The following is a 14,513-nucleotide window of genomic DNA, read 5'->3' on the forward strand; positions in this document are numbered from 1 at the left end:
TGTCCTTCCCATATTAACTTATTTGCCATTTGTTGGTCATGCTTCCTGTCGTTCGCATTTCCTTCCCAATTTACATCTGGCAAATTCAGATCTCCCGCTACAATCACATTTCTTTCCATGTCGTTTCCCACATAGCTGACTATCCTATCAAATAATTCCGAATCCGCATCAGTGCATACGATGGCCCATTCCGAACTGCATTAACCTGTGATCACCAAGTATACTCTGTCATATCACCATTACAACAGTTATATCCCGGTAGCCACTTGGAGCCGGGAGCCGATCTGGTCAGCTGTTCACCATCAGCTGAAAGAGCCCAAGGCTCCGCCTCCACTCTACTACCGTAACTCTTTATAATTGGAACAATGATTTATGAATAACTGATCCGTTATTAACGGTGATAAGATAAAGTTACCTATGTTTCTACACCTGTATCTGATTGTGTGTTGCAGCAACAAATGAAGTTAAAAAGAAGTGCAATAAATAAATTTTTCTCCAAATGATTGATTATTCTAACTCTGAGATAAACTACCTATTCATTGCCATCTTGGTAATTATAACTCTTATGATGTACGGTTTTACTTGAGCAGTAATAGTTAAGTTCTTGAAATTCAAAGCATTTGACAGTGTTTTAGTCTTTACAGAAGAATCTGTTATCGACAAGTAAAATGACAATAAAAATTCAAACATACGTAATTAATAAAAAGGAGGCAAATAGAAAGATATGTTTGTCAAATGTTTAGCCATGTTTCATCCAATTTCAAGGAACTGTACGTACTTACGCCGATAGAAACAATTGTACACACATAATGCAATAAATAAATTTGAATGAGACGTCTTACCTTACAGTAAGGACTAGTCGCTCTTCCACAGCAATAGGATTGACTATATTTGGTCTAATTTTCAGTTGCTTTTGAATTTCAGGTTCCACCATATTCAAAATATACTGAAATGTAGATTTGCACATTCTGAAATGTCTAAAATATCTCTCTGGGTACATTTTTATTTCACTATAGTATTTATAGAAGTAGCCGTGGTTAGGACGATTCTGGTTTAAAGGGTGAACACCATATTTCCTTCTCTTTCTTCTTGTCACGTACCACAATCTTGCCACTGATGAATCAGAACTACCACTCTCTGAAGACGAGTACATGTTCACACCACGAATTGCCGACTACAACTGCGAGCTGCCAGCAGCGTGAGCAAGGGACTGCTGCAGGGTAAAAGCTCCATGGTGAGCAGCCTGGTTACAGCCATCAGTGAGGGGCTAGGGCGAGCAGGCATATGCCAGCAGCCAGGCTGCAGCATAAACGTACCCTTATTTTCTTTGGTTCTTTCTTTATCTCCAGGTCCGTCTTCACCCACTTTACTGTCTCTGACTTGCCTTTCTTCCACTCTCTTCCCCACTACCCCTTCGTTCTTCCTATTCTCTTCCATTTCCTGTAATTTCTTCGCTGTCCACACTCTGGTCCATAGTCCGGCACTCCATATATAAATAAGCATTTCTTCCTGCGTTCTCGGTTGCTGTCTTCAATTTCTGCTTTCAGCTTCACCACCCCTTCCTCCATCTCCTTTATTTTTGCCTTTAGTGATATCATTTCTCTCTCGCTGTTTTCTACTTTGTTCATTGTCTCGTCTGTTTTTCCCTGTATCCAAAGCCTCATATGTTCAAACACCTTCATTTGTTCTTTCATCATATTTTTAATCTGCTCAAACGGAAATACTTCTTTCACCACTCTTCTTTATGACCTCCACGTCTTCCCAGTTCATGTTGCCACTGGAAGTCGGGCCGGGGTTCATCTCCACACCTCCTATGGCTAACAGTACCATAATCACCGCTGCCACCAGTATCATCTCGCCCATCATTCTTGTTTCCACTTTACCTCCTTTATTTCTAACTGTTTCCTTTTTCCATCTCCCCTGACATCTTCCAGTAGCTGCACGATATTGACCCACACCAATCATCTTCCTCTTCCCTCCCGACTTACTTTTCCACTCAGCGGTCACACTCCACACCGGCTCTACCGGCACCTCACTCAGCACGGCTGTCACCGAACGCTGACTAGGTAGTCCTCTTATTTATTAGGAATGGGACATGATGATGATGATGCTTGTTGTTCAAAGGGGCCTAACATCTAGGTCATTGGCCCCTAATGGTTTGAAGTGAGATGAAATGAAATGACAAATTAAAAATCCAAAATCCTCTACTGATCAGAATTCAAAACGTGAGGACGAAGAATGAATGGATGGATATGAATTTAAAACGATCAGTGGAACCGACCCACAGTGCCTCACATGCACAGAAGCTTGCGTAAAGCAATAGTATTACTGACCAAGGGACAGCTTCTATAGCACGATACTGAATCGATGATGCTTGTAGTCGAAAGAAGTCCAAAATCCAAGTCATCGGCTCCTCATAATGGTACTTATCGCTAGAAAGGTAGAACCATGGTATTTGTCATGTTGCGGTAATAATCAAAAGTAGCGTAGACTCGCGGTATTCCACACATTATGGTACTACTCACAGGTAATGAAATTCGCACATGTATTACAGACCTACGGTGTTTAGCACATTGCGTCGCCATTTACAGGTCATCAAACTTATGGTGTTCATCACATACGTGTACGAACTACAGGTACTCGTACTATCCCGTGGTGTTCCTCATATAGTGGGTACTAATCATAGGCAAGCCAGAACCATGGGTTCCCTCATCCCATGGTGTCGTCCATATAGTGCTACGAATCACAGGTATTGTAAAAGCCGTTGCGCTCTCGTTTGCTACTAATCAGAAACCTATTTGGTACCTAACATAGTAGTACTACGCACAAGTAAAAGAGACTCATGGTGTTCCCCGCGTGGTGGTACTAATCACGAGTAGTTTCATGGTTCTAATATATCCATCCCATAGTCGCCCCTTTTAGTCACCTCTTATGACAGGCAGGGGATACCGTGGGTGAATTCTTCGTCTGCGTCCCCCACCTGCAGGGGGTTGTGTGTTTGGTCCGCGAGAGGTATTTTATTTCCCTCAAGTCCGCCGGTAAGCCAGTTAGGACCCCCCTATCCGCCACCTGGGACGCCACGTGGGTGTATCACCTCTCCCCCTGCTACGACAGCGTAGGAGGTTCGTGGAGGGATGGGACAGAACAACATCTGGAACAGAAGAATCCAGAAAAAAAACAGGAGATGTTCAAAGTACAAGGCCTAGAATAATTTAAATTGAATGCTCAATAGAAAAGGCGAAAAACAAATAGAATGGGATGCCGAACCGACTCAAACAATCCCATGACATGATCACAATAAAACCTAATGGGACAGCCACGGGTGACTAATTCTTTTTCCGGTGAGCTTACTCTATAATTGTTTCAAGAGTCTTAAACGCTCCAAGATGACCAATAACCGGCTTATTCATGATAGTACGTAAATATAATCGTAACTAATAGAGAAAGGATTACAATTTTAAGCTTCTAATCCTGCCAAGAAGGATAGCAAACAGCACCATTTTTCAAAGAATAAGGCTGGACTACTTTGCCAGGAAAAGTACTACTAACAATTTGTTCAAGCTCCAGGTCTTCTTTTTGATATTTAGCAATATCATGGCACAAAAGAGGAGCTTCAGATATAATTTTATTTACAAGAGGAAACAGAAAAAGACGTACTAGGCAGCACAAGAGACATGATCATTAGTATTAAGATGATTACTAGAAAACATAGACCATCGTCCATCACGTTGTCCAAATCTCTGTGGCGCACATCAAATTGAAAGGCAGAAATTCTGATGGTCCAGCAATCCTAACAACCAGTTTGATGAGGTCCTCTTAATACCCAGCTAAGAGCTTGCTTATCGGTCTCCAGCTCGAACTTTACATGTTCCAGATACATTCTGAACTTTACAAAGGCAAAAAAGAACTACAAGAACCTCAAGCTCAGAAACTGAATATTTAGTATCTTGAGGAGTGAGAGTTTTCAAGGAATACCCAACTGAACACCTTACTACAGTAGAAGTCCGATAGTCCGGCACGATCGGGACTGGCCCGGTGCCGGATTACCGAAAATGCCGGACTATCTGGTGGTACCTCCTACTACGATATAAGTTAAGGCGTACAGCAAGAACACCTGAAAAACGGCGTTTTGCAGTAAAATGTTGATCAGCAGAATCATTAGTTTAATAACACACTCCTCTTTTCAATCGTATTGTTTCTTATTGCCATTCCATAATAATGCCGAAGTTCATCGATGTTTGTATCCGTAAGTCTTCCTTTCCCATTTAGAGTCTTTCCATCTACAACTTCTTTTTTCCTTCTGTCCGCTTCAATTTTTGAAGGCATGTACCCATCTGTTTGTGAACGTGGCCCATACATTCAATTTTAAATATTTTTTGTCATATAGTTGGCATTCCAGTACTCAGTGTAGCACACAGCCTGCCAGACTGAATATTTCCAGTGATAGAGATATTTAAGTCAATGCATATCAACTGGATTGTATCAGATCGATTTGCATTATTAACTTTGAAATAATAAAAAAATACACTTCCAATGGTTTCGACAAATAATGCATGAAATTGTTCAGGAGAGATCATTTTTAAGCGATAATAACATTTAAAAATTCTGAAATGGTGCCGGATCATCGGGCGTTCCGGACTGTTGGATGCTGGACTAATGGAATTCTAGTGTACCTCAGAATCTTGCAGCAAAACATCTGTGAAAGCGGATGAAGAAAAATCAGTCTTAGCTATGAATTTCTTAGAGAAATCGGAGAAATAGCCACATCTGGGGCATTACACAAGGCAAGTTTCAGGTCATCAAATTCCACTTGTTGAGATCAACCCCTACGCAAATTACACTCCTTTACGATGTAGAAGATTAAGTGGTTGAGCGGGATGGTCAAAGGTCGGAATACATTTTCCAAAAGACATTTATTATGCCGATGAAGCGACCAACATGAGTGGAAGGTCTGAAATCGTGAATAGCTTGCGTGCGAAAATGATCAGTTCTGGAAGAGACATGATAGGTTTGGAAAAGGACAATTTGTACAATTTAAAAGTAAGTCTAGCTTTCCTATGGTGATGTAAAAATTAGTTGATATGAACAAGATGTTCTTTGAAAGACTCACTATAGATCATAACGTCATCCATATAATGATAGACAAAATGAAATTTTACATCTAATAGAATTTGATCAAGCAACAGCAAAGCCAGTAGAGGGGACACAGTTGAATTCATATATTTGACGAAGGTGGTAAGAGGCTTTGATTCCTCAACTAACGGAATCCGATAGTAGGCTTGGTTGTGATCCTAAGTAGTGAAATACTCAGACTTAAAAAATCATGAAAAGTCTGAGTGTAAATAGGGTAGAGGTACAGACTGCAGGATTACCTTTTCTATCTGAAGCACAGTAGTCAACTTATGGTTTTGGCACAAGGAAAATAAGTGATGGCTAGGTTGAAGTAGAATAATCCCATTATAAAGCATCTGAGTGATTGTAGATTTCCGTCAAAGCATTCAATTTGGGAAGGGCGAGACTGTACGGAGGAAACCTTACTGGTATAGAATCGTCACTTCAACTTTATAGCTTATGACGTTGGCAACTTGTCCAAAATCACATCCGGATAGGTTTCACATAAGCTACAAGTCCTATCTGTCGGATCATGAAGTAGGTGACTAGGATCTAACACACCTTATCCTGAGCAGGTGACACAACACAAGAATAAATATAATTACTAACAAGAAAAGGGATAGTTAGATTACTGCAAAATTTGAAACAAAACACATGAATTCGTAGACTGGAAAGACACATCAAATTGGCACCCGGAATTACATCACGATAAATTTCTAATAACGAAAAGCCAAAATTTCCAAGCGAACTTAGAAATCCTGACCTTACATTGGATAAAACCTAATACAGTGTTTCAAGGGTGGTCATGTTAGCTGAAATACATTTTTGAAATGAGGGGGGATTAAGGAGAAAATTTAGAAGCAGGATGTGACCAATGAGTGGACGCTACTGGATGTCACGAAAACGCTCTTGTATGGCTGTATAATCCCATAAGTGAGACACACTTGTTTTCCAACCTCCAGAAGGCATGTGAAGGCCTTTACCACATTTTGAAGAGAATAACTCAAGTCATCTATCGCGTACAATGGACCTCAAGATGCAAGATGAGGGCGGTGCATCTGGAGAGATTGGTGCCTTACCAATCAACAGCTGAAGAAGCTAACTGATCAAGATGATCAACTCTCGAAGGGAGGCAATGTTACATGCTCATAAGACTGCCAAGCCTCTGGATGCACCCCTCCAGTATTTCCTGAAAGGGAGGGATAAGTGAGTCAGGCGAAGGAGCTACCAGTTGACCTTAGGGCTTTGACGGCTCCTCCTCCTATTGTGCTTTGCGTCTGATGTCTGTGGATTTTCTGGAAGGAAAAACTAGAACATTCCTATTCTGGCCGCACCCTGAAGGTACTAGAACTTCATCACCAGGTATATGAACGCTGGTTTACCACGAACAAGGAGTAGAGTGGTCACTGTTTAGTGGTTGGTGCTGAGTTGTTGTGTTGTCTTGCTGAGTGATATGCATTGAGTAGTTCAGAGTGTGGAGCAGTTACTTGAGTCAATTGTGTATATTATTTATTGTTCTTTTATGGGCATAAACCGTGCATATGGCAGTTGTGCATTGTGATAGCCATTGGACACAGATTTGAAAACAAATACAGGGAACCGCTGGGTGAAGTGATTGGTGCATGGAAAGCCAGGTCAAAGGTGAGACTTGTCAATCAGGATTATGGAAGGATTGTCTGTTCCACATAAATACCAGCCATCCAGAGATCCACAAGGGCAAGAGACTTTTGTAAATGACCACTAATTCAAGAAGTGTCATTCACTGTCAACAACAACAACAATAATAATAATAATAATAATAATAATAATAATAATAATAATAATAATAATAATAATAATTGTTCCAGGGTATCTGTGGAGCGCAGAGGTGATGAAAGAAGGTGCGGGCTTGAATGGGTCTAACTACAGTCTCAAAATTAATTAAAAACTGTAACAAAGGTTATATTTCTTTAGAGTTTCAAAAATCAACGAATAACAACATAACAGGTACAATTAGCAATTTTGGAACAAGTCAAGGAAAATGTACAAGATTAGTGAACGTGAAAGATTTTGGGTTTCAAGCCCCTCGTTTTACAATTCTTGAGCTCCCAGCTCAAAATTTACAATTCAAAAAGGAACAACTTTAGTAAGGGGCAGAAATCCCCTAATTCACAGAGCACTTGCTCCCTAAATACAGTATCTGGCCCTCCAGAGGTACTCTTTACAATTACAAAGCTAGGAAAAGAGCTTACTGGCTCTCTGTCTCTTTCAGCCTCAAAAATCTTACACTGGCCTTCCATGGCCCAACTTACAATTTGAAACAGGGGTATTTTGTACCCAATCTATAGGGCCTTTGTGGAAAAGAACAGGTTAAGTAAATGGCCCAAAACACAAACTGAATGGAGGCGTATACTTGCACTCCTAGATATGAACACTAAAACAACCTAAGGGGCTCTAAGCCAATGAAACGTGGGCTATTACCAAACTACTGAGGTGACTCGTATAGAAATTACTTTAACACATTACAGTAGGAAAAACAGTTAAGAGAAAAACGTAGTCACCCCAAACCAAGATGAAGGGGAGCTCGAGAGGGTAATTCACTCTCTATTCCCGATTTACAGTTAAAGATTTAATGAAGGTTTTACATTAGCCGGAAGAAAGTTACATTTTAGAAAAGCTGGTTACATAACTAAAGAGTCGGACCTCTCCCTTGGGTTAAACTGCGGAGGTAGCAAGAAAGAAAGAAGTTATGTGGCCATTACCATGTAGATGTTCTGTTGACCGATGAAAGAGACCGCCTGCCTCCTGCTTTGACACGCACACTCAGTAAGATGACGATCAATTGGCCAAGAAATGAGAAAATCTGCAGTTTATAAACCCTCAGGGAAGGTTCGAGATCATTCAAGACTAAACTAGCCACACCCTCTCAATTTTATTGGATGAATTTCAAAGTTACACTTAGAATCGAACAAGAAGCCTGTGATAGGTTGAAAATTAAATACAGAAATTAAGGATTGGCTAGATTTAAAACTGGTGGAAAGAAAAAGGAAATATTGCCAACCCAAAAATAAATAAACATCAATCAGTTACAAAAACCTAGAAATACAAAACTTCTTTAAATTATAACTTCTTACATCTCGCACCAGGGTGCATGATCATAGTTTTTAGTGGTGTCCTCTGTGGAAAAATGTCCAAACTTCTTGATGAATGTCAAACAAAACAAGTAGAAATTCACTCAGGTTAGGAAACTGCACAATAACAAAATGACTCAATATTTCAATGGTGACATCTTCTGATTAAAGTTTCAAGTTGGTGTAGTTTCAGTTTCACTGTTTTATCAATAGAGGAGTTCATTTAGGTGCTAGTTTTGAATGTGCGGCGTTGAGGTGTACCTCCCAGTACAATAATAATAATAATAATAATAATAATAATAATAATGCTATTTGCTTTATGTCCCACTAACTACTTTTACGCTTTTCAGAGATGCTGAGGTGCTGGAATTTAGTCCCACAGGAGTTTTTATGTGCGAGTAAATCTACCGACAAGAGGCTGACATATTTGAGCACCTTCAAGTACCACCGGACTGAGTCAGGATTGAACCTGCCAAGTTGGGGTCAGAAGGCCAGCGCCTCAATCGCCTGAGCCACTCAGTCCGGCAATGTCAAGTATAAGAGTGTGTGTGTACTGAATGGATCATCCTAGATTAAATTTAGTCCAATGAAACAGTCAGTGTTTTATTTGTAACATTATTTTGATGGTGGGATAGAGAAAGATGGATAGGTGTCATTAACATCTTGATTTGGCTAGAAATGGAAAAGGAAAATATTGATGATAATGACAGGGTCTTTAATTGATCAGTGCAAGTGAAAGGTAGGAGTATGTTGAAGAACTGGTTGAGGAATAAAAACTGTGGTACAAAAATGGCAGATGCTATTACTTCTGTAACATCTGTGCATGCTGTTACCATGGTTGTCATTTAAAAATGTTTTCATGTGTCAGTTAACAGTGTGTTTACTCTTATTTGATGAATTAGTTTAAGAAACAAACAAGAAAATACACATACCAGGTAAGGGAACAAGCAAAGACGAATGCCATGGGAAAAGAAATAATATAGAGTGAGGCAAAGTTAAGGCACTGTAGAATTCATGGGCTGCAGAAGGTCCTGCACGACGACCAGGGGCCAGTGATCTCCAAGGCAGGCATAGGCGTTCCTCTGAGAGATAATGAGAGAAACTTCCTATTCACTGCTAGCCAGTTGAGCAATTGTACCTGAACAGATAAGGCGTGGTAGATTGAAAATGCCGTAAAAAACAAAACAAAAACCAACAACAAGGAATATTTCTTGCGGAGATGTACTTTTAAAGAAAATGTATGAAAAATGCTGGCATCATTTTCACAGATGCTACCCAGAATCTGCTCAGCCATCAAGAAGTACCATGGTGCTGTTGCTTAAGAAATGACAAAACTGGATCCATTTCCAATAATAAAAGGCGATGTCTGAAACAAGCTCTGGTTAAAGGGACCCTTCCAGACATTCAATTCAGAATAGAAATGAGTTCAAAAATCTAACTCAGACGCTTGTGCAAGTATGTGGCATTTCTCACTGCTCTGTTGCGGGCTTATGGGGCTGTGACTTGGACGTTGAGAAAAGAGGAAGAAAGAAGACTAGAAGCATTTGAAATGTGGATCTGGCAGAAGATGGAGAAAAACAGCTGGCAGGAAAAAGTAAGGAATGAGGAAGTATTAAAAAGAGTGGGTGAAGGAAGGAGAACGATATTGGAATGCATTCAAAGACAGAAGAAAAATTGGTTAGGCCACTGTTTGCGATGAAATTGTATAATAACCGAAGCATTGGAAAGGAAGATACAAGGAAAACTGAAGAGAGGAAGGAAGAGGTTCAGTTAGTAGACAGTGTAAAGGTAAATAGAAGCTACTCGAAGACAAATAGAATGGCTAAAGACAGAACAGTGTGGAGCATTAATGCGAAGACCTGCCGATAGGCAGACCACCAATGATGATGATGATGATGATGCAGGAGAAAATAAAATAACCCTTAATGATTAAGCTGGACACACTGATTTTTTATAGGTGGATTTTACAATTCGTACACAACAGAACTGTGGATCCTACACTTCTCCAAATGAGCGATGAAGCTTGGTATATTAGCAGGTATGTAAAAGCTCAGAATACATGGTAGTGAGACACTTAAAACTGCATACAATTCACAAAGATCCATTACACAATCAAACTGTTGGGGTATGGTGTGTGATTAGTGCAAGATGGATAATTGGTCCTATATTCTTTCGTGATACAGTGAATTCAGAGCACTACATGAACATTTTGGAACCATTCGCTAAAATGTAGTGGAGGAAAAGAAGGAATACACATACTTACAGCAGGATAGCGCTATGGTTCACTGTTAGTTGGAAGTTGTTCATAACATTTTTGATGTACGAATAATTAGCCATGGACTGTGGCATCCTCCGTCTATGAGACTTAACAGCTAGTGATTATCATCTTTGGGGAATCCTCAAACAGAAAGTGTAGAGGATAAACCCTCACAGTCTTCAGGTTCTTGAACATGAGATCACAGGTGTAATAGGGAGTATAAGCAAGATGAACTGCAGCAAGTTTTCCCAGAACTTTCTGTGCCGACTTGCATATTGAAAATTTTCAACAGCTGCTGTGAAGTACAGGTAAGATGAAACCTTCATTACGATAAAATGTCACTTAAATATATTAGTGCAGCACAACATGTTATCAGTCTCCTCAGCGAGACCACGTGTGCTGTCAGTCAAACGGGAACTGCCCCCATTTCATGAACTCCCTGGTACATTAGGTCTGTCTCTCCCTCTACAATATTATTCATCAGAGACAGGAAGTAACGAGAGAGGGTAAGTTCATCTGTGTTGTTATGGGCTGATGATTTTGATTTTATCTATCTACGAAGGTCATCCGGAAAGTGGTACCCGTTTACACAATAAAGACACAGGAGTAAATATTAACAAATATACACATTTTTACTGGAAAGAGCATACTTTACACTACTTCTCCACATAATCTCCAAACAAATTTAGGCATTTGTCATAACGTGGGACGAGTTTTTGTATTCCAGCGTCATAGTCCACTGCCGCCAGCGCATTGAAATACGTAGTCACGGCTCGTTTAAGTTCTTCATCGCTGTCAAATCTTTTTCCCGACAGAAAGTCTTTAAGCTTCGTAAAGAGATGAAAATCCGAAGGGGCCAAGTCCGAGCTATACCGGGATGGTCGAAGGTTTCCCACTTGAATTGCTGCAAAAGTTGTTGTGCTATCGCAGTTGCAAGAGGCCTGGCGTTGTCATGAAGGAGAATGACGCCTGTAAACAATAGACCTCGCCGTCGATTTTGTATTGCCCGCCGTAATTTCTTTAATGTTACACAATACGCATTAGCATTAATTGTGTCTCCATTGGCCATAAAATCAATGAGCAGTACACCTTGGCGGTCCCAGAAAACGGTTGCCATGAGTTTCCTGGTGGACAGAACTGTCTTGAATTTTTTTAGTTTGGTTGGTGAATGAGCAAGATGCCACTCCATTGACTGCCGTTTACTGTCAGGTGATGCATAACAAACCCATGTTTCATCCTCAGTAATGATGCGAGTCAGGAAAGAGTCTCCTTCATCGGAATAACGTCCCAGAAACGTCAGTGCTGCAGCCATACGCTTGGTTTTGTGCTCCTCTGTAAGCATGCAAGGGACCCATCTTGCACAGATTTTTTAATAATGCAGATGGTCTTTGACAATTTCATGAACAAATTGTTCGAGACACATTAGGAAAATGTTCACAGAGTTCATCAATTGTGATGCGCCGATCGTTCTTCACGCATTCGTCTACTGCGCTCAGCAGTTGGTCTGTAATGATAGATGGTCTCCCTGAACGCTCCTCGTCGAGTGTATTCCCCCTCCCCAGGTTGAAGTTGCGACACCAGCGCCAAACAGACGACTCGTCCATCACATTGTCTCCATACACCTCCGTTAATTGGCGATGAATACCACAAGGTCGAACGCTTCGTGCATTAAGAAATTTAATCACGGCCCTCACTTCAAAACTGGCGGGGTTCTCAATTTGTTTAAACATTTTAAACGATCACAGACACAACACAGGCAATGCTAGCGTCATGCAACCTCGCACAGAGCAGGCAGACAAGCCAATGACGCGGTCTGACCTTGCCCAGCGGCTACCCGAGTCGGCAGCGTTTCATGCGGCGCTAACGGGTACTACATTCCGGATGGCCCTCGTATCTATCTATCTATCTATCTATCTATCTATCTATCTATCTATCCATCTATCTATCTATCATGTCAGAAGGGAAATATGGTACATTAAAAAAAGATCACATACATAATGGTACATTATATAATTTATATAGACTACACTATGTGGACACAGGATTCCACTTTCGTAGCCACTTCAAGTGCATTTGTTGCTGCCTTCAGCAATGTTTAACTGGCCAGACCTGTACCACATTACAACAAGTGGACTGTGGACTATTCTTCTCCACGTTCACACAAAGTGTAATACAAACTGAAGCCCACTTCTTCAGGTTTATTCTACATCCTGTGACACCTGAAGACAGTCCAAGTCACCCAGCCCACCATGTGGCTACGACAGAGATGCTCATCTGGCATGAGCCATTCATTTTGATGCTGGTACAACACTTTTGAACTTTTGAACCTTTGCTTGCCATGATGTTCCTGTAAGTGCCTCAATGGATCTTAAGAAGCTCCTTTTTGATCTGAGATGTTGACAAGTTGGTTGATGTCCAAACAGAGGACGGGACTGAGATGTCAATGACCTGTTCGTTTCTTTCCTGGCAGCAATTCACAACAGATGTCTGGAGGTGTTATACCTGCAAGACAGAGGAGCTTTTGCAAAGATGTGGGATGTAGAAAGCCACTGATAAATAATTTGGTGAGTCTTGTTGAGTGCCACATCCAGCTTTGGCATGGCAGGATTCATACCACATTGAGCATGCATATTCAGGTACAAAACAGCGAAACGCAAGGGTAGATGCCTTCACTACATCTAGACATGCAGCCTAAGTTATTCCAGTTAACTTCCACACAATGTTAATTTTAGTAGCCACTTTCAGCTTCGTATTTGAGTTGTGCTTTCTGAACCTCAAAGCATGCTTAAAGGTATTTTGAGGTACTGCAGTGCCCAGTGGAATTCCTTCCTAGCTGAATCTCAGAGTTCGGAAAGCCTCTGTTCTTAAGATGGAAGCACAAGTTTGTGTTGAACATCGCCTTGTCCTTCTGTACTTGTTCTATGTTTCTGGTCTTTTTCTACCAATATAAACCTTTCTTTTTTGTCTCTCCTTTCCTCATGTCAGTCCAGCTTTCTATGTCCCACAAGCTATCTCAAGGTTAAAAAATTGAATCGTCACTGGTTGCACATAGCAGCTCGATCTGATAAGGTCTATAAATCTACAGCTGAATCTTATTAATGATGTTGTGGAAGCTCAGAACACATCTTCAGTTGATGTCCATAAACTAACTGTACAGCTTGTTGGGCCTTACTCATGATGGTGTTGAAGGCAGCTTGCCAAGTGGAGTGGCTCTGTCTAGACAGTGATCTACAACAAACAACATACATCAATAAGTAATGGAAAGGAACAAGAGTGAAATAATGATGTATACAGAGAGATAGGAACGTGAACATAAACACACAATAGTACAAAAACAATAAGTCAGCATCCAAAGAGGGAGCAGCAGAAAAGGAGATGATGATGATGCTTGTTGTTTAAAGGGGCCTAACATCGAGGTCATCGGCCCCTAATGGTACGAAATGAAATAACAAAAGAAATCAAATTCATCCACTGACCAAAATAAAATAAAAATGTCGTGAAGAAAGAATGGATGGAGATGAACCAAAAAAAAAACAAACAAAAAACGAGCAAACAAAAAAACAGTGGATCCAATTCAAAAAAGATCATAATTAATGTATGACTGACCAAGGGACCACTCATAAAGCACAATCCTGAATCGAGAATGCTTGATGTCGATAGGGGTCCAAAATCCAGATCTAAGGCCCCTCAGAATGGTACATGTCGTGAGTAAAGTAGAACCATGGTATTTGTCATGTCGGGGTACTAATCAAAAGTAGCGAAGACTAACGGTGTTCCACACAAGAAGGTACTACTCACAAGTTTTGCACTTCGTACAGGGAACGCAGACCTATGGTGTCTCGCACACAATGGCGCCACTCATAGCCAACGCAAACCGATAAGGTTCCTCACCTAGGTGTACTAACCACACATCCCGTGGTGTTCCTCACAGAGTGGGTACCAATCACAGCCAACGCAGACCCACGGTGTCGCTCATATAGTGGTACAACTCACAGGCAACGCCCAGACCCGCGGTGTTGCTCACATGGGTACGA

The 14,513-nt window shown here is 40.8% G+C and overlaps 1 protein-coding gene across 2 annotated transcripts in view; it reads right to left on the reverse strand.

The window, feature by feature from the left end:
- Positions 1-12,438: 12,438 nt before the first annotated feature.
- The window catches only part of Rev1 (Rev1 DNA directed polymerase), a 196,563-nt gene continuing 194,488 nt past the window's right edge, over positions 12,439-14,513 (reverse strand). For both annotated transcript variants that reach the window (XM_067148274.2, XM_068227734.1), the window contains exon 11: positions 12,439-13,707. In XM_067148274.2, the coding sequence (XP_067004375.2) occupies positions 13,575-13,707 (133 nt within the window). In that variant the 3' untranslated portion in view covers positions 12,439-13,574. The remainder of the gene's footprint in view (positions 13,708-14,513) is intronic.

This window comes from Anabrus simplex, chromosome 5 (genome assembly GCF_040414725.1).
Source record: "Anabrus simplex isolate iqAnaSimp1 chromosome 5, ASM4041472v1, whole genome shotgun sequence".
In the NCBI taxonomy this organism is placed as follows: domain Eukaryota; kingdom Metazoa; phylum Arthropoda; class Insecta; order Orthoptera; family Tettigoniidae; genus Anabrus; species Anabrus simplex.